This window comes from Narcine bancroftii, chromosome 6 (genome assembly GCF_036971445.1).
Source record: "Narcine bancroftii isolate sNarBan1 chromosome 6, sNarBan1.hap1, whole genome shotgun sequence".
NCBI classification, from domain to species: domain Eukaryota; kingdom Metazoa; phylum Chordata; class Chondrichthyes; order Torpediniformes; family Narcinidae; genus Narcine; species Narcine bancroftii.
In genome coordinates, this window is record NC_091474.1 from 51132524 (window position 1) to 51153829 (window position 21306).

The window sequence follows — 21306 nt, forward strand, 5'->3', positions numbered from 1 at the left end:
GTGTCATTTTCTCCCCTTTTTCCCCCCCTCCCTCCCCCTTCCCATTTATTCAAAGTTCAATCTATAAGATACATTAAATCCGTTAAACAATGTCGTCACTTAATAAAACAAACAAGAAATTTTTATCTTTTACTTTTATGTACTGAGTCAGTTCATTTCGTTGTCTTCTCCTTGTCATTTTAGGTGGTGAAGGTTCATGGTAGGATTTCTCTATTGTATTTTATGTATGGTTCCCATATTTGTTCGAATATTGTGATGTTATTTCTTAAATTATATTAAAGAGGTACAAGGACTGCCTAAAGAAATCTCTTGGTGCCTGCCACATTGACCACTGCCAGTGGGCTGATATCGCCTTAAACCGTGCATCTTGGCACCTCACAGTTCGGCGGGCAGCAGCCTCCTTTGAAGAAGACCGCAGAGCCCACCTCACTGACAAAAGACAAAGGAGGAAAAACCCAACACCCAACCCCAACCAACCAATTTTCCCCTGCAACCGTGTCTGCCTGTCCCGCATCGGACTTGTCAGCCACAAACGAGCCTGCAGCTGACGTGGTCATTACCCCTCTGTAAATCTTCGTCCATGAAGCCAAGCCAAAGTAAAGGATGTTATTTTTTCTAATGGAATACATTTATTTATTTCTATGTACCATTGTTGTATTCTCAAGTTGTCTTCTAATTTCCAGCTAGGGCTATCATAATAAATCTTTTTTGTGCTCCATCCAAATAGGCTGCTTTCTTAAGACATCACCTCTTGTAGGTGTCCTTGATGGAGTGAAGACTGGTGCCCATGATATCACAGGCAGAGTTAACCATCCTCTGGAGTTTTTTTCTTGTCCTGAGCATTGGCACCTCCATATAAACAACCAGAAAGTCTTTGGTGACATTTCAAATCTCCTTAAAGTATAGTCATTGGTGAGCCTTCTATTCTTCATGATTGCATCAACATGGAGGCTCCAGGACAGATACTCAGAGATGTGTCAGTATGTATTTTTATCTTTGCTATATAAAGGATACTGTTTGACCTGAGTTTTTCCAGCATGGTGCTTTTACTTCAACCACAGTATCTGCAGACTTCCGTGTTTTATTCCTGGTTCGTGTTCTCCTGAAGTACATAATCATCTCCTTGGTTTTACTAATGTTGAGTGTAACGTTGTGACACCACTCAACTAGCTGATCCATTTCCCTCCTGTATGCTTCCTCATTGCTGTCTATGATTCTCCTGAGACCATCAGCAAATTTGTAGGTAGCATTTGAATTGTGCCTAGTGAGTAGAGGCTTAAACACGCATCCTAGAGAGTGCCTGTGTTGTCAAGGATCCAGTTGCAGAGGGGGAGGGGGTGCAGAGGCCCATGGTTTGGATCAGTGGTTCTCAACCTTTTTCCTTTTCACTCATATACCACTAAGTAATTCCTATGCCATGGATCCCATTCGATTAGAAAGGGATTGCTTAAAGTGGTATGTGAGTGGGAAGGGGAGGTCAAGAATCACAGCTCTAGACCCAATTGTTACTGAAATATTTTGCTTGAGAAAAATTGTCAATGGCCCATTTCATTTGGAGTTATGAAACCATGCACAGAACAAGTCAATGAGGTACGATTAAAACAGTGGTGATCAAACTTTTTCTTTCCATCCATATACCACCTAAAGCAATCCCTTACTAATCACAGAGCACCTATGGCACAGAGAATACTTAAAAGTGGTATGTGTGGAAAGAAAAAGGTTGAGAACCACTGGTTTGGGGCTTGTTCACCAGCAATAAGGGAATAATGGTGTTGAAGGCTGAGCTGTAGTCGATGAAGAGCAGCCATGTGCATGAGTTGTTGTCTAGGTGTTCCAGAGCTTAGGGGAGAGCCAGTGCATCTGCCGTAGAATGACTGTGCTGGTAGGCAAATCATAGTGGGTCCAGTCCTTTACTTAAGTGCGTGTTAATTCTGGCCATGACTGGGCAATAGTCATTGAAGCCGCCCACTCTGCTTTCTTAGGCACCGGAATGATTAATGTTCTTTTGAAGCAGGTGGGAACTTCTGACTGCAGCAGTGAGAGGTTGAAAATGTCCACGAACACTCCAATTAGTTGGTTGGCATAACATTTTAGCTAGGTACGCCTTTAGGGCCTGACACCTTGTGAAGGTTCACCCTTTTGAACGATGCTCTAACATTAGCCTCAGAGACAGATATCACAGGGTCCTCAGCCTTTGCAGGCATTCTCATAGGCACTGTTGAGTTCTCCTTCTCAAAGCAGGCATAGCTGTTCAGCTCATTGAGTAGTGAAGCATCACAGTCATTTATGGTGTTTGCCCTCACTTTGTAGGATGTAACATAGGATGGATCCCACATAATTAACAGATCGGTTCAATGAAGGAATCAGCATCAAGGCTAGAAATGTTAGTTAAAATATAAAGCACATACCTGGTTTCCTTGGTACTCCAGCAGGAATAGCCACCAGTTCACACCCTTTTAATGCATCAGGCAGCTGTTCGGCACCCAAATAACCTGGGCAAAAATAATTCAGTCAGTGCTTTAATTAGGCAGAGCCAAATTGATAGCATAATTACATTTAACGATTAGTAAAATCACTGAGACTGTCCACAGGTAATTAGCAGCCTGAAAATGTGTTTAATAAACCTGCCAGGTAATTTGTACTTGACAAAGTCCTACATCCAGCAAAAGGAAAAGTACAATGGTTTGCTGTCAGTAGCACTGAAAAGTCAATGAGCATACTTTCCACTGGTTGGAATCAAACCATTGTTGTAGTCTGTAGATTAATTAACCACACCAAGAGATCCTCAGAATAGTCCCCTGGCCCTACTACCATCAACTGTTTCAATGTTCTTTCTGGCATCACCCAATCAGAAGGGGGGGGGGGAGGGGGAAGGAAACACTTGCTAATAATCAATGTTCAAATCTCCTCAAAATTCTTTAGAAAATAAAGCAAGAACTGGACAACATTAAGGAATTGGTTAATAAATGGCTGAAAGAAAGTCTGACCACGTATCCTTACAGCATTACCAAATTCTCCACCAAATCATTTGCAAAACACTGACCAAGATTGATCAAAGATTGAATTTTCTGAAGTTACTCATCTCCCAACTCCACAAAGCCTTTTCACCATCTACAAGGAAAAAAAAAAGAATGCTAAGTGCAACTCCTACCACACAAGCAGTTTTACTGGCATCAAGACTTCACAACCTCAACATGACACATGATTTACAGTATGCATCTTCTAAAAAAATTGCAAGCTGTCCTCAGCCATCCAATTTCACTATGCCTTTCCACCATCTACCAGGTACCAATCAGTAAAGTGAAAGAATACGGTTTAGTTGCTTCAACGAGTGCAGATCCAACACCTTCCAAGCTCAGCAGAGAGATAAAGCAGCACATTTGACTACTACCAACCAAACAGCCAGGGGCTTCAATGCTTGCAAGGAAAAGCATTTTCAAAATCCACTGCGGTAACTTAACCAAAGCCATTCTGACAGCTTTTTTTTATGATCACCAAGTTTGTGTCTTCAGGTACATGGGAACAGCATCACCTACATTTTTCACCATAGATACTCCTTCAGTATCAGGTCTAAATACTGGAATTTTCTCCTCACCAGAACAACTGCTGAAGTTCGAGATAAAAGCTTGGAAAAATGGGCAATACTGTAAATGATTAAAAACCTATGACAGGGCAGCATGTCCTCAGTATCACACAGATGTGCTCATCTCTGGAACAGGGCTTGAACTAAACATCGTGGCACTAAGATATGATTAAAGCTGTAGATAACATCGGATAAACAAACATTTCTCTCCCCTCCAACCCAGATCTTGCACGAGGACACAGCACTGCACCATTTTGCCCCTCATGCCTGCTCAGCAAGATCATGGCCAATTTTATTTGAGTGCAAATTTCCTGCAGTAAACCCATATTCCAAGATTCGCTTAATAATCAAAAAATTGCAGATCTCTATCTTGAATGTACACTCAGGTGACCAATCCTTTGGGCAGAGAATTCCGAAAAGAGACTATGCTCTACATGACGAAATTCTTCAAATTTTAAATTTAGACATAGCACAGTAACAGGCCCTTCCAAGCCAATGAGCCCGTGCCACCCAATTACACCCAAAATGTGTTTTTTTTGAAGGGAGGGAGGAAACCAGAGGAAATCCACGCAGACAATGGGGAGAAAGTACAAACTCCTGAGAGACAGCACAGGATTCGAACCCCAGTCCCAGTCATTGGTACTCTAAATGTTGCACTAACGGCGACACTATGTCACTCACTCTGACCCAATTCACTAACCCCTTTCACAGTCCAATGGAAAGGTCTCAATCCAAAGCACCGCTATCATTTGTCTCTACAGATGCCAATCAACCTGGGAAATTTCAGCAGCAGTTTGCTTTTTGCTAGTCATTTTAGATCGATTACAGCCAACATCAGCTCTGCATATAAACCTGTCAAGCTCCATAAAATTTTTGAGCATTTATGAGATTAGCTCCTTGACCTCTTTTCATGGTGATTTTATTGATTAGATAAATCTTTACTGCATTCTTATACAGAAGACCAGGAAGGGAGATGTATGCAAAATTCAAAATGCACTTTTCCCAGGGCCCTTTATAAATTTCAAAATTAGGCTTTTATTCTTGTACTTTATTGCAAAAAATTAATATAAAACCAACTTCTTGGTGTATACGCTTATCTTTGAAGTACAAGGTTACCCAGACCCCTTTGAACACAAGTGTTCCACATGTCACCAAAGAATACTCAATTTTTTGGGAAAAATTTTCCCAAGCGAAGTGATAAATATTTTCCAGCCCAGCTAGACTATCGCTAACTCTCGGCATCTTCAATTCCCACTGGCACCCAGCTTTTACAATCAAACTTGGATATATTACACTTGAAACCCCACCCCCTTAGTCAAATCATAAATAGATTGCAAGGATTGGTACACACCAAATGAGAAAGCCTCCCAACCCAAAATTAACTCCTTTATTCCTGTTTTACCATCCATCACTATTGTCCCAAATCCATGCACTTTGCTTGATCACTTTGTGTGGCATCTCAAAAGTTTACTGAAAGACCAACACATCATTCAAATCCCCCTTTATCCATATGGGTAGTTACAACCTCATCTAACAAATTTATAATTTGACTCAAATCCATGGCGAGTTTGCCCAATGCTATCATCATTTTCTTGATAGATGCCAGCATTTTCCCTACTGCCAAAACCCAGCTAAGTGGTCTTTTTTTTCCCCCTCAATCCCTCCATTCCTGCTTAACAAGGTTACATTTTTCTTGAGTACAGGCAGCCTCTGAGCTTAAAAACATTCAATTTATGAACAACTTGTACTTACGAGCCAACAAGCCAGTCTGAAGTCAACTTGTAGTTCAAGCATGATTGAGTCAGCATCACGAGAGAATAGTGAACCACACATCACAAGTGCAGGAATAGATTTGAAATTGAAAAATACGGATTCAAACATCACACCTGTACAGGACTGTATACTCTTATTTCGCCTGGTTTGCAAGTGACTTGTGGACCAACAGTTTGGTGACTCTTTACTGACTCTATGGGTTAAGGGCAGCAAGAAATGAACAGCTGCTTCTTTGCAGTTGATTCCACCTCCAAATTTCAGGTGGCAAAAATCAAACTGACTCTCCAGCATCAGGTTCATCCTCTACAACAGTACCCACCTACCCATCTTCACCCACATCATCCAATTATGTACTGTATTATTATGTTTAAGATGTTATAGAATATTTGGAAGTGTTTTACTTGCATAGAAAGTTAAATATATACTATATATAGATGCAATATACCAGGATAAACATTTGACTAACTGGCACTAAGTAAGGACTGAACAAATAGAAATTGGAGTTAAAGACAGACCTAGGTAACAGAGCTTCCTGTAATCACCTTCATCTTATGAATCCCTTCACTTAATCACATTATATACTAGCCACATACAATTTGGTGCAGCAATTTTTTTTTTTATAAACGAAGAGAAAATGTATTGCTCTTAAATCTATACTCACCTGTTACTTTTGCCCTCGTCTCAATGTGGCTAAGGTCTGCTGCAACACCAGGTGTGTGAGCAATATCATACAATGAGAGCTCACTTACAAGTGGACTGTTCTTCAGCATCAAGGAGAAAGGCTGACCAATGCCACCTGATGCACCCAACACTGCTACCTTGGCATTACTCTGTGCAAAAGAAAAATTGAATATGGAAAGGTGTAAAATCACACATTTAATAGACGAGATCATTAGTAGAAATGTACAAAAAAGTCCTGTTTGCGCGTTAGTTTATTGCTTTTGAATACAACTTATTTTAGATTACTTCTGCAACCCTTCAGTTTGTAAAACTAACCTAAGTATTAAAATGGCATCTGCTTTGATATTGTTAACAACCCTCAATTTAATCCTGAAATCACTACTGCGTCTTACTTTCTAACCATGTTTTCTTCAAGGACAATAATGTATCCATTATACTTCCTGTGCAAAAGTAAAACACGAACATCTGCAGACACCTTGAAGTAAAAACAATGCTGGAGAAACTTAGCAGGCCAAGCAACGTCCTTTATATAGCAAAGATTTTTTTTTAAAAATTATCTTTGCTATATAAAGGACCATGCTTGACCTGCTGAGTTTCTCCAGCATTTTGTTTATACTTCCTGTGCATTTCTAGAAGAGCAAGAATTCATTCCTTTCATTTATTCAAGTCTCGACAGTTCACAAAAACATGCTAGAATGTTATTTCAAGAATAACACGGCAAAGGATTCTATACAAACTGCTGTCCTTGAAGCAAATAGAATATTGCTCAGGCGTTCTACCAACCCAGAGTAAAAAGAAGTTTCCACTGGCAACTCATACCCTTAAAAACCACCACTGCCATTCAATAGTATAATGGCAAATTTGACTATGGCCTCACTGTACTTTTATGCCCAATCCCCCCACAAATCTGTCGATGAGGATAATTAATGAAATGATGCAGAATTGTTTTTGTAAATGCCTGGTAAGGGAAGCAACTGATTTCAAGATTTCATTTACAGAAAATACACACAAGATTTCCTTCATTGAAACACCAGATTGGAAATGAGTTTTGGTGTATAATATTTAGATAGATCTTGAAATGCATACCTGTAATAATGTGACCAAAAGATTCAAGCACCTAATGGTGTCCTTGAACATGCTGAATGGAAATGGGTAATTTGTTCAGGTGTTAACCTTGAATTTACCACACCCATTTCCCTCAAATTGATCTTGCTCCAACAACTTGAACCAATTAGAGTTTCAATCACCAACACTAGTAATTCAACACTCCCTCAATAGCAGCAGAATTGCAGCAAATCTGAACACTCCTGTCCACTGTTTGCAATTTCTTTTCGCAGGCGCAACCTACAATATTCCACTGAGGCATGTAAATACAATCAGTACATAACTATGAATAAGAGCAGATTTCAATTTTAGACTCTAAATTGGAAATAAATTTAATAAATTTGCACAATTCAAGGGTAATTATAAAAAGCTTCTTTACTGAATTGACAACCCTCAATTGACATTCCTCAATTGATGCAAATTCTTTTACAAGTTAGGGTGATCAAACCAGGTAAAGTATCTCACTGGATTTGAGGTTATATTAACAGGATGTTTGGAACTCGAGAGAGAGAGAAATTGGTCACTGCATTACATGGACGTGAAGGCTTTGGAGAAGGTGCAGGTTTGCCAGGATGTGGCTTGACTTGGAGAACATTAATTATCAAGAAAGGCTGAACAAACTTGGTTTGTTTTCTCAGACGCAGAGGTTGAAAAAGCAACCTGGAAATGTCAAAAAAAGGCACATCTTTATGGGAAAGGATTTACAGGGCAAGGCTTTTATAGAAAAAGCCAGTGGGAAGTGGTGGAAACAGCAACTTTAAGAGCATAAAATAATGAGATGCAGAACGTGCAGAAGTTAAAATTGGCATCTTGATTAGCACAGGCAGCGTGAGCCAAAGGGCCCATCCCAACGAGGATGCAACTGGCCTCAGATATGCATTTTCTATTTCAGTCTTTTGAAAAATAAACTACACATTACTGAATCAATGAATTCTCAAACCATGCCTACATTCCAGCCAAGTACATCCATTTTTTTTTAAAAAATGAGCAGTCATGCCCAACACTGAAGAAAAGTCAATCATTGTAAAAGTAGAGCACATAGTTCATGCCATCATACTGTCAAGCAAGAAAGTATCAGTTAACACTGTTGAACCTTGCAATACTCCTCCTAGCATTTCCTACCTCCCGTGGGCGTAGCTTTAAAGGGCATTTGGAGTAAATGCTGATATATTACACCAGTTAAGACGAGACAACAAAAAAGTTTTTTCCCCTGGAAGGACAGATCCAATAAAACACCACTAGATAAAATCATTGCTCCAGTTCCATGAGGAAATGTAGGAACAATCCCAGACTGACTCCCAATGAGGTTGCGGGTAACTTCTTAAATAAAAATGGGCCACGCTGCTCGGTGAGGGGTCCCAGATCTACATACCCACGAAGAGGATGTGACACTGAAGGGAAGCCCCTCAACCAACGGATTGGAGGGGGAGGGGGAAGAAACGGCAAGGTGGTGGAGTGTTCAAAGAATGTAAAATTTTCAATTAATGTGAATGGTTATATGAGTATGACAATAAATCGAATCTAACTGTAATGGGACGAAGTTTTCTTACATTATAAATAATTTATTGTGAATAAAGCATGAGAGGTGGGAGGAACCTATCAACGCCCAACTGATCGCCGGCTTTGTGGCGATAACATCCGCAAGAAAACTTTACGCGGACCCCCAGCTTCTCTGCCCCGACCTGTGACCCAAGGCCTTGGGGCAGCGGGCCAGGCCTTCAGCCCCTATCCTCAGGAAGAACTAAAGTACCGGGGGGTGGGGGAGAACGGGAGCCGCCCGACCGCCCTCGTACCTGCGAGGAGCCGGAGAAACTCCTGCTGAGCCCAGCGGCAACTGGCCTGGCCACACGAGACAACATCTCGACTGACTGGATTCCCCACTGACGTGACTCGAACGACCTCCAGCAACCAAAGGACTCAACCGAGGACGGCGGTGCATCCTAACCTGCTGCCTCACGCCCCATTCGCCAATCAGCTGCCTCGGCTTCTCCTTTCCCTCTCGCTGAGAGGTCGGCGCCGCTTCAGCCGCGTATCACGGTAGGTTGACGTGCGGAGCATGCGCACTCCCTGGTTAGTCGACCGTGCTGGAGAGGGGGAGAAAATACTATTTTCCCCTTCCCTCTATTTCCCTATGGATGCTGCGTGGCTTGCTGAGTGTCTCCAGCAACTTTATTGCTCCACTCGACTTTCACCCCTGCAAACTTTCTCGATGAGCGATTGGACGAACCATCGCCAAGCTTCGGCGCATGCGCCAGCTAGGCCCCCTCCAGTGACGTCACTTCATAGATACCGTTCAACAAGAGCTGCAACTAAGGCATCTGGTGAGGATGGAAGTTGGTGGAGGCAGCAGGAGCTAAGGCAACATATTAGCCCTTTTAATGGCAGGGATTATGTTTTGTGATGCAACAGAGCTCTACAATATGCTGAATCAAAGAACAAAGTATTCCAGGTTGGCAGAACCAATCTATCTCTATTTGGTTGGTGAGTATAAGGGCAAAAGTCTATGTAAAAGAGGTCATGCTCATGAGAGAAAGCCCTACAATTAGTATATCAGTTTATTTTCTGATGACAGTTTCTCCCATACCAGTGCTTCTGCCTTATCTTTCTTTTTCTGTGCCTCTGGCGGGGCAATGTAATTGTAGGGACAGTTGGCAGCGTTTACTGGGGCGGCCACCCTCTTGGAGAGAGCCAAACGTTGGATGTGTAGAGGTGTATGAGAGTTGGGGAAGCAGACAGTTGGTGAGTGAGTGAGTGAGGGGGGCGGAATGGTGAAAGTGATGGGGGGAATGGTGAAAGAGATGGGGGGAATGGTGAAAGAGATGGGGGGAATGGTGAAAGAGATGGGGGGAATGGTGAAAGAGATGGGGGGAATGGTGAAAGAGATGGGGGGAATGGTGAAAGAGATGGGGGGAATGGTGAAAGAGATGGGGGGAATGGTGAAAGAGATGGGGGGAATGGTGAAAGAGATGGGGGGAATGGTGAAAGAGATGGGGGGAATGGTGAAAGAGATGGGGGGAATGGTGAAAGAGATGGGGGGAATGGTGAAAGAGATGGGGGGAATGGTGAAAGAGATGGGGGGAATGGTGAAAGAGATGGGGGGAATGGTGAAAGAGATGGGGGGAATGGTGAAAGAGATGGGGGGAATGGTGAAAGAGATGGGGGGAATGGTGAAAGAGATGGGGGGAATGGTGAAAGAGATGGGGGGAATGGTGAAAGAGATGGGGGGAATGGTGAAAGAGATGGGGGGAATGGTGAAAGAGATGGGGGGAATGGTGAAAGAGATGGGGGGAATGGTGAAAGAGATGGGGGGAATGGTGAAAGAGATGGGGGGAATGGTGAAAGAGATGGGGGGAATGGTGAAAGAGATGGGGGGAATGGTGAAAGAGATGGGGGGAATGGTGAAAGAGATGGGGGGAATGGTGAAAGAGATGGGGGGAATGGTGAAAGAGATGGGGGGAATGGTGAAAGAGATGGGGGGAATGGTGAAAGAGATGGGGGGAATGGTGAAAGAGATGGGGGGAATGGTGAAAGAGATGGGGGGAATGGTGAAAGAGATGGGGGGAATGGTGAAAGAGATGGGGGGAATGGTGAAAGAGATGGGGGGAATGGTGAAAGAGATGGGGGGAATGGTGAAAGAGATGGGGGGAATGGTGAAAGAGATGGGGGGAATGGTGAAAGAGATGGGGGGAATGGTGAAAGAGATGGGGGGAATGGTGAAAGAGATGGGGGGAATGGTGAAAGAGATGGGGGGAATGGTGAAAGAGATGGGGGGAATGGTGAAAGAGATGGGGGGAATGGTGAAAGAGATGGGGGGAATGGTGAAAGAGATGGGGGGAATGGTGAAAGAGATGGGGGGAATGGTGAAGGAGATGGGGGGAATGGTGAAGGAGATGGGGGGAATGGTGAAGGAGATGGGGGGAATGGTGAAGGAGATGGGGGGAATGGTGAAGGAGATGGGGGGAATGGTGAAGGAGATGGGGGGAATGGTGAAGGAGATGGGGGGAATGGTGAAGGAGATGGGGGGAATGGTGAAGGAGATGGGGGGAATGGTGAAGGAGATGGGGGGAATGGTGAAGGAGATGGGGGGAATGGTGAAGGAGATGGGGGGAATGGTGAAGGAGATGGGGGGAATGGTGAAGGAGATGGGGGGAATGGTGAAGGAGATGGGGGGAATGGTGAAGGAGATGGGGGGAATGGTGAAGGAGATGGGGGGAATGGTGAAGGAGATGGGGGGAATGGTGAAGGAGATGGGGGGAATGGTGAAGGAGATGGGGGGAATGGTGAAGGAGATGGGGGGAATGGTGAAGGAGATGGGGGGAATGGTGAAGGAGATGGGGGGAATGGTGAAGGAGATGGGGGGAATGGTGAAGGAGATGGGGGGAATGGTGAAGGAGATGGGGGGAATGGTGAAGGAGATGGGGGGAATGGTGAAGGAGATGGGGGGAATGGTGAAGGAGATGGGGGGAATGGTGAAGGAGATGGGGGGAATGGTGAAGGAGATGGGGGGAATGGTGAAGGAGATGGGGGGAATGGTGAAGGAGATGGGGGGAATGGTGAAGGAGATGGGGGGAATGGTGAAGGAGATGGGGGGAATGGTGAAGGAGATGGGGGGAATGGTGAAGGAGATGGGGGGAATGGTGAAGGAGATGGGGGGAATGGTGAAGGAGATGGGGGGAATGGTGAAGGAGATGGGGGGAATGGTGAAGGAGATGGGGGGAATGGTGAAGGAGATGGGGGGAATGGTGAAGGAGATGGGGGGAATGGTGAAGGAGATGGGGGGAATGGTGAAGGAGATGGGGGGAATGGTGAAGGAGATGGGGGGAATGGTGAAGGAGATGGGGGGAATGGTGAAGGAGATGGGGGGAATGGTGAAGGAGATGGGGGGAATGGTGAAGGAGATGGGGGGAATGGTGAAGGAGATGGGGGGGAATGGTGAAGGAGATGGGGGGAATGGTGAAGGAGATGGGGGGAATGGTGAAGGAGATGGGGGGAATGGTGAAGGAGATGGGGGGAATGGTGAAGGAGATGGGGGGAATGGTGAAGGAGATGGGGGGAATGGTGAAGGAGATGGGGGGAATGGTGAAGGAGATGGGGGGAATGGTGAAGGAGATGGGGGGAATGGTGAAGGAGATGGGGGGAATGGTGAAGGAGATGGGGGGAATGGTGAAGGAGATGGGGGGAATGGTGAAGGAGATGGGGGGAATGGTGAAGGAGATGGGGGGAATGGTGAAGGAGATGGGGGGAATGGTGAAGGAGATGGGGGGAATGGTGAAGGAGATGGGGGGAATGGTGAAGGAGATGGGGGGAATGGTGAAGGAGATGGGGGGAATGGTGAAGGAGATGGGGGGAATGGTGAAGGAGATGGGGGGAATGGTGAAGGAGATGGGGGGAATGGTGAAGGAGATGGGGGGAATGGTGAAGGAGATGGGGGGAATGGTGAAGGAGATGGGGGGAATGGTGAAGGAGATGGGGGGAATGGTGAAGGAGATGGGGGGAATGGTGAAGGAGATGGGGGGAATGGTGAAGGAGATGGGGGGAATGGTGAAGGAGATGGGGGGAATGGTGAAGGAGATGGGGGGAATGGTGAAGGAGATGGGGGGAATGGTGAAGGAGATGGGGGGAATGGTGAAGGAGATGGGGGGAATGGTGAAGGAGATGGGGGGAATGGTGAAGGAGATGGGGGGAATGGTGAAGGAGATGGGGGGAATGGTGAAGGAGATGGGGGGAATGGTGAAGGAGATGGGGGGAATGGTGAAGGAGATGGGGGGAATGGTGAAGGAGATGGGGGGAATGGTGAAGGAGATGGGGGGAATGGTGAAGGAGATGGGGGGAATGGTGAAGGAGATGGGGGGAATGGTGAAGGAGATGGGGGGAATGGTGAAGGAGATGGGGGGAATGGTGAAGGAGATGGGGGGAATGGTGAAGGAGATGGGGGGAATGGTGAAGGAGATGGGGGGAATGGTGAAGGAGATGGGGGGAATGGTGAAGGAGATGGGGGGAATGGTGAAGGAGATGGGGGGAATGGTGAAGGAGATGGGGGGAATGGTGAAGGAGATGGGGGGAATGGTGAAGGAGATGGGGGGAATGGTGAAGGAGATGGGGGGAATGGTGAAGGAGATGGGGGGAATGGTGAAGGAGATGGGGGGAATGGTGAAGGAGATGGGGGGAATGGTGAAGGAGATGGGGGGAATGGTGAAGGAGATGGGGGGAATGGTGAAGGAGATGGGGGGAATGGTGAAGGAGATGGGGGGAATGGTGAAGGAGATGGGGGGAATGGTGAAGGAGATGGGGGGAATGGTGAAGGAGATGGGGGGAATGGTGAAGGAGATGGGGGGAATGGTGAAGGAGATGGGGGGAATGGTGAAGGAGATGGGGGGAATGGTGAAGGAGATGGGGGGAATGGTGAAGGAGATGGGGGGAATGGTGAAGGAGATGGGGGGAATGGTGAAGGAGATGGGGGGAATGGTGAAGGAGATGGGGGGAATGGTGAAGGAGATGGGGGAATGGTGAAGGAGATGGGGGGAATGGTGAAGGAGATGGGGGGAATGGTGAAGGAGATGGGGGGAATGGTGAAGGAGATGGGGGGAATGGTGAAGGAGATGGGGGGAATGGTGAAGGAGATGGGGGGAATGGTGAAGGAGATGGGGGGAATGGTGAAGGAGATGGGGGGAATGGTGAAGGAGATGGGGGGAATGGTGAAGGAGATGGGGGGAATGGTGAAGGAGATGGGGGGAATGGTGAAGGAGATGGGGGGAATGGTGAAGGAGATGGGGGGAATGGTGAAGGAGATGGGGGGAATGGTGAAGGAGATGGGGGGAATGGTGAAGGAGATGGGGGGAATGGTGAAGGAGATGGGGGGAATGGTGAAGGAGATGGGGGGAATGGTGAAGGAGATGGGGGGAATGGTGAAGGAGATGGGGGAATGGTGAAGGAGATGGGGGGAATGGTGAAGGAGATGGGGGGAATGGTGAAAATGGTTGGGGTAAAATGAGGGAGAAGGCATCGTGGAGAAGGATGCGTGCACAATGGTGCGCCCAGATGTACCTACATATGAGTAGTGGCAGAATCTGGCCTCCAGACATCTTGGACCACCTTGCCATAGGTGTCAACACTGAGGTGTCAGAGTACATGAGCAACCTCGTGTTTAAATAATTAATGCACAGGGACTTTCCACTTCTTAGAACTAGAATGGAAATAAATCTCCCTCAATCCTGAGAGATTGCTTAAAAACAGAAACCCCTCCAAAAAGTTGTTCAAACTCACAGCAATTCTTTAGCTTGGCTTCGCCGACGAAGATTTATGGAGGGGTAAATGTCCACGTCAGCTGCAGGCTCGTTTGTGGCTGACAAGTCCGATGCGGGACAGGCAGACACGGTTGCAGCGGTTGGAAGGGAAAATTAGTTGGTTGGATGGGGTTGGGTGTTGGGTTTTTCCTCCTTTGTCTTTTGTCAGTGTGGTGGGCTCTGCGGTCTTCTTCAATGGATGTTGCTGCCCGCCGAACTGTGAGGCGCCAAGATGCACGGTTTGAGGCGATATCAGCCCACTGGCGGTGGTCAATGTGGCAGGCACCAAGAGATTTCTTTAGGCAGTCCTTGTACCTCTTCTTTGGTCCACCTATCTTTTAAACAAACTTTTTAAGTTGCCAGATGAATTGAGTAAAGTAAGAAAAAGTGGTGTTTGTGTAATGGTTAACACTTTGTGGTTCTTTGATGTGGCAACTGTGTTGTACAGCTGATGATCTCTTCAAGGACACTTAGTACTGACCCTTCCATCTCCCAAGCGAGTTCACCCTGCTGAAGGGCTCAAGACCTAAATGTCCGTTATGTATCTTTACCTTTGCTATACCAACAAGGTCGGGTCAGATACAGCAATGAGCTCTCTGAACCCTTCTCCTTGCATGAAGCAAGGCTGCGTTCTCGCACCAATCCTCTTTTCAATCTTCTTCAGCATGATGTTGAAACAAGCCATGAAAGACCTCAACAATGAAGACGCTGTTTACATCCGGTACCGCACGGATGGCAGTCTCTTCAATCTGAGGCGCCTGCAAGCTCACACCAAGACACAAGAGCAACTTGTCCGTGAACTACTCTTTGCAGACGATGCCGCTTTAGTTGCCCATTCAGAGCCAGCTCTTCAGCGCTTGACGTCCTGTTTTGCGGAAACTGCCAAAATGTTTGGCCTGGAAGTCAGCCTGAAGAAAACTGAGGTCCTCCATCAGCCAGCTCCCCACCATGACTACCAGCCCCCACCCCCCCACATCTCCATCGGGCACACAAAACTCAAAACGGTCAACCAGTTTACCTATCTCGGCTGCACCATTTCATCGGATGCAAGGATCGACAACAAGATAGACAACAGACTCGCCAAGGCAAATAGCGCCTTTGGAAGACTACACAAAAGAGTCTGGAAAAACTGAAAAAACCTCAAAAAGATTAGCATATACAGAGCCGTTGTAATACCCACACTCCTGTTCGGCTCCGAATCATGGGTCCTTTACCGGCATCACCTACGGCTCCTAGAACGCTTCCACCAGCGTTGTCTCCGCTCCATCCTCAACATTCATTGGAGCGACTTCATCTCCAACATCGAAGTTCTCGAGATGGCAGAGGCCGACAGCATCGAATCCATGCTGCTGAAGATCCAACTGCGCTGGGTAGGTCATGTCTCCAGAATGGAGGACCATCGCCATCCCAAGATCGTGTTATATGGCGAGCTCTCCACTGGCCCACCGAGACAGAGGTGCACCAAAGAGAGTTACAAGGACTGCCTAAAGAAAGCTCTTGGTGCCTGCCACATTGACCATCGCCAGTGGGCTGATATCGCCTCAAACCGTGCATCTTGGGTGCCTCACAGTTCAGCGGGCTGCAACCTCCTTTGAAGAAGACCGCAGAGCCCACCTCACTGTCAAAAGAGAAAGGAGGAAAAACCCAACACCCAACCCCAACCCACCAATTTTCCCTTCCAACCGCTGCAACCGTGTCTGCCTTTCCCACATTGGACTTGTCAGCTACAAACGAGCCTGCAGCTGACGTGGACATTACCCCTCCATAAATCTTCGTCCGCGAACCCAAGCCAATGAAATAAAGAAGACAAAGTACATTGTTTGACCTGCTGAGTTTCTTCAGGATTGTGTTTTTTACAATAAACTCTCATTAAAATCTGCAGGCTCTGTTGTTGAACTAAAACTTAAAATGCTGGAGAAGCTCAGCAGGTCAAACAATGTCCTTTATGTAGCAAAGGCAAAAATACATAACCAATGTTTTGGGCCTGAGCCCTTCATCAATGTATGAGAGAATGCCAGTCGGTATCTGAACAAAAGATAGGTGGGGGGGGGGGGGCAGTGGTAAAGGCAGGAGAATAATAGATGGGGGAGGGAGGGAGGCTGAGTGGGTAAGGGGAAAGGGAGGGGAGAACTGGAAGGACAGGAATGGGGAGGGGAAAAAAGGTGAGCAGGTTTAGCAAAGAGGTCAATGTTAATGCCATCTGGCTGGTGGGTGCCCAGATGGAAGATAAGGTATTGTTCCTCCAATCTATGGGTGGTCAGGGTGGGATAGTATACAAGGCTATGAATAGACATGCGAGCGTGGGAGTGTGACTCAGAATTGAAATGGTTGGCTACTAGGAGGTCACTGACGAAGTAGATGTGTGACTGGTCTTTTGTTTGGGCACCTGCTGCCATTCTCTCATACCTTGATGAAGGGCTCAAGGCCAAAACGTTGGTTATGTATTTTTGCCTTTGCTACATAAAGGACACTGTTTGACCTTCTGATCTTCTCCAGCATTTTGTGATTTTACTCATTACTTGTTACATTTATCACTGAATTGCTGATTGTGGTAAATGTACATTTGCGTGAAATGATATTGCTGTGAAGTTTCCAGTGACATAATTGTATTACAATCTGAGCAATTGATTTGGTACGATCTTTGAAATAAACAGATGCGTCTTCCTGATACTCTTAGTTCAACTTTGTAATGTCAGAATAACTCAATATGATTGGCAAAATGTTCAAACCCACCCCCCTTCCTGAAACCACTCGACAATAATTGCTGTGATTCTTTATGTAGAATGTACACAAGTCACCTCAAAACACCAAGTGTCAGCAATGTTCACATCCACTCCAGGCTGTCATCCTTATCATCAAGGCTCTGTTTATACTCAGCCAGCTCCAGTGATCAGTCCTCATCATCCATATGTTAACCTCTCTGAGATCTTTCACAGCAGAAGGTTTCCACAAAAACAGGAAAAATGTGTCTTGTATTCTTGTAGTCTTCTTGGTGGGGGAGGAAAGAGAGAATGTAGTAACAATCTCCATGATGAACAAGAATTCATTTTTAATATACAGCTTTTTAAAAATCTATTGCAGATGTACGGACCAAAAATCAATATGATGAAAGTCATGTGATAACAGCTAAGAGAGCAAAACGGGTAATCTAATATATATTTGTGCATATATATCTGTTTGTCTGTTCTCCATGCAAATCAATATGGAGCACTCTAGAAATGTCCAAGGAGATTCAGTAGGGGTAACATTAGATGCTGAATGTCATGACCTCATAGAATTTAATTTAACCTTTATGGTCCTATGAAGTTCAAAAAAAATTTAAGCTTGCACCAGGGCTATCTCAATTAGTTACAGTGTTGTGCATAAATGTACATTCAGAGTTAGACAAAGGAGAGAGTGAGAGAATGCAGAGGAACATCAGTTTCGCCTCACTATTGATGCTTCAAGACATGCAAAGAGCAGGCAGCAGGAAACGGAACAGCAACACCAGGCCCGCCTCCGTGCTCAGGCCTCCAGACAAAGAAGGAGCAGGCAGCAGGAAAAGAAAAAATATATTTATGCAGAATTACCATGAAGTTTTTGGGGTATTTTGTTTCAACCATGAAGTCAACAACTGAATGTTTTGTTTCCCAGGCCATGCTGGGCATCTTCCTAATATTTTCTATTTCTGTTTGCTAAAAGAGGATATCATTTGCATTTAGATAAAGCACGTTCTAATGAGTTCTCAGGTTGCTTTAATTATATTCTTCTTTGGCTTGGCTTCGCGGACGAAGATTATATTGTTTAATGTTTAATTTGGCAACCATCTGGCCCAATGGAACAGTGAATGTCAGGATAAATAGTTGATTGCATTGCTGAAGTTAACTGACACTAATATTTGGTCTTTGCTAGAACTCCTGTACTTCAGCTGGGAGCTGGAACATCCACTTGAACCCCAGCTTAACACATTCAAAATTTACCACAGCTTCAGGACATTTCTTTTTTGAAGTGGCAATCTTGATCAATCTTGAGCACAAGATTTCTGATTTAGAAGAAAAGGTGCCATCAGCAAACCCTAACAAAAATGTGATTTAAAATTTGGTACCTTAAAAAGTTCTGAAATCCAATAAAAACAAAATGAAATCTAATGTTGTATTAATGAAAAGCTGTTTTCTTCGCAGAACTAAGAGTCTGATAAGCATACTGATTTGTTAAATCCTTTAATTTGTTATTTTTCAGGACATGGATGGAAATTATTTGATGCCAGAGGATGTAGAAGTTGAGTGTGTAAGGTACTGTGTGGTTTATGATGAGCACACAAACTCATTGAATGACAAAGGTAAACATGAAATCATAAGTTTACAGCAAAAATACAGCCCAGTAATAATATTGCAATAAACATTCATTTTGCACATTGAATACATAACTGACAGCTGTTAGGTCTGCATTGTTCATGAATGAGTGAGACAAACACCAGACTGAGTCGAAATCAGGGTTCTTTGTTCTTTATTACCGGATTGTAACACTTGCGACTAACAAAGTTAGTCGGAGAATGCATTCTGCCGTTATCAGCAAAATGGTGATTTTTTATACCCTTGGATACATGCTTAGAACATCATCATATCATTACTTGTCCAATGACTAAAACTGTTGCTATCCTTTCCCTGCTAGCTTCCTGCCTCTCAATCCATCAATGTCTCTCTTATCTTGTAAGTACAAGGATGCATTCTGTTACTCCTTAGTACTGGGTGACTCCTTCTCCGGTCCCATCTCATGATGTTTTACCTAACAGGAGTACAAGGACACCTCCCCTTCTTGTTACTGCCCTGTACAGGGTAACTCCCTACACATTCCCATCTCATGATGTTTTACCTTACAATCCCTCCTTTGTCCTCTTTAGAGGACAATCTCGCCCTGACTATGCTACCACCGCGTTACATTATTTCGCCTATTATTGCCAAGCTCTATACGGGTTCTGTTCACAGGGTAGTTCGGCTGGTGGGCGAGGGTTCCCCCAACCCTCCTTTGCGTACACCCCCCATCCGTCACCCCGATCCCATTGCCCGTTTACAAGTTTCATCCCATTTGCCCCCAAGCAAAAAACTATAGCTAACCCCCCGTACATTAGTAAATTCCCAAGTTAACATATGGTCTACAATCTAATTCATAATACTTGTTCTACAATCTGATTAATAATGTTTGTGTTACAATCAATGTTATAATATTTGGGTTACAAGCAAGGTTAAAATTATATGTGTAACAATCTAATTCACAATCCCTCCTTCCCATCACATTCCCCTTCAGACTCCAGATCGATCTCAGCAACTTTCTCCGTCTCCTGTAATGTGAGATAGTCTTGCTCCACAGCCTGCACAGCTTGATATTTCGGAGGCAGTTCATCACGGTCAGCAAAGGCTTTCTCTATGGTCCTCGTGACCAGCGTTCGAATGCATGGAATACAACAACAGCCACAAGTGATAAAAATTGATACAGAAATGAACAAACCCAGCAAAAGTTGTCCTAACAATGTGCTCCATCTCCCAAACACTCCCTGTAACCAGGATAAAACAGGATTGGAGACTCCAGACTGGGCTTTTAATTCTTTCGCCAATGCCCTAAGTTTCGTTAACCCCTTAGTGAGTGATCCATCTGGCCCTGTGTTATTAGAGATAGAAGTGCAGCATAGATCTCCAAACATAGCACACACTCCACCTTTCTCTGCCAGGACCATATCAATCGCTATCCTATTCTGAAGTGTCATAAGGGAAGTTTCTGACAGTTGTTGATGTATTGCCTCAACAACGTCCCTGGTCAAATTTGCAAGGCGCTGGACATTATAGTGAATAAGGTTGATCCTATTAACATTTTTATTTACAGTGATGGGAAAAATTGCACTAAAAACAGGAAAGCTTTCAAACCCAGCTGCAATCTCATCGGCTAATTTAAATTCGTCCGGAATATTCCGGGCTTGGCCAATGGCATCAATCCATACCCCATCAGGGTTCCTTCCTCCCGGCCCCAAGAGTCCAACACTCCTCCTTTTTCTCCACAGCCAACTCTCTGTGTGGCGCAATTCTAGGGAATCCTCGTCTCCCTCCTGCATTTTGACAATCAGCACTGGCGCATTAAGGGTTACTAGAGCACACCGACCATCCCAGTTAGCGGGGAGCCAGTTGTACAGCACTCTTCCTCCACAAAACTCATCTGTGTAGTCATTCAATCTGCTACAAGTCTCCTTAGTTTCAGATTCATTTTTTTTTGTTATGGGACCTCAAAATCATCCCCTGTATATGTTCATGATAACCAGTAACCTGTTTGGCTGCCCTGTCAGGCACCCATGTGGCGTTTTCCCTGCTAATAGTAGGTCGTCTACATACTGAATCAGTGTAACATCTTCCGGGAGCTTTAATTTCATTAGGATTTCGCTAAGGGCCTGATTGAACAGTCCTGGACTGTCCTTATAACCCTGAGGTAATCTAGTTTATGTGTACCGATATGCTTGGTAAGTGAAAGTGAACCAGTCTTGGCATTCCTCAGCTAAATTCAAGCAGAAGAATGCGTTTGCCAGATCAATGACAGCATAGTATTCGTGCTCCGGACTCAGAGCCCTAAGTGCTACATATGGGTCTGGGACTGGTCTCCCGATGGTCTTGGTAGCCAAGTTAATCTCCCGGAGGTCGTGTACCATCCTCCAGTCTTTTCTACCCGGTTTGGGAACAGGCATGATGGGCGTGTACCACATACTGTCAGGTGCCGCCCTTAAAACCCCTGACTCCATTAACCCTTCTATCGTTCCTTTAATACCCTCCTCCTGACTGGGCGACAAGCGGTATTGTTTTCTCCATATTGGTTTCTGCCCGGGGTTGGCCAATTCTAGAAATACCTCTCCTTTTATTACTCCCA

The 21306-nt window shown here is 45.2% G+C and overlaps 2 protein-coding genes across 4 annotated transcripts in view; one reads left to right on the forward strand and one right to left on the reverse strand.

The window, feature by feature from the left end:
* The window catches only part of mdh2 (malate dehydrogenase 2, NAD (mitochondrial)), a 36168-nt gene extending 27095 nt beyond the window's left edge, over window positions 1-9073 (reverse strand). The window contains exons 1-3 of the mRNA XM_069884960.1: window positions 8935-9073; window positions 6018-6186; window positions 2409-2492 (exon numbers count right to left, since the gene is read on the reverse strand). Of these exons, the coding sequence (XP_069741061.1) occupies window positions 2409-2492; window positions 6018-6186; window positions 8935-9000 (319 nt within the window). The 5' untranslated portion in view covers window positions 9001-9073. The remainder of the gene's footprint in view (window positions 1-2408; window positions 2493-6017; window positions 6187-8934) is intronic.
* Window positions 9074-9406: 333 nt separating this feature from the next.
* Window positions 9407-21306, forward strand: part of styxl1 (serine/threonine/tyrosine interacting-like 1) — a 48799-nt gene continuing 36899 nt past the window's right edge. Inside the window, exons 1-3 of one of the 3 annotated variants that reach the window (XM_069884961.1) lie at window positions 9407-9622; window positions 17506-17567; window positions 18643-18742. In XM_069884961.1, the coding sequence (XP_069741062.1) occupies window positions 9520-9622; window positions 17506-17567; window positions 18643-18742 (265 nt within the window). In that variant the 5' untranslated portion in view covers window positions 9407-9519. The remainder of the gene's footprint in view (window positions 9623-17505; window positions 17568-18642; window positions 18743-21306) is intronic. The other 2 variants (XM_069884962.1, XM_069884963.1) reach the window with 2 other exon arrangements.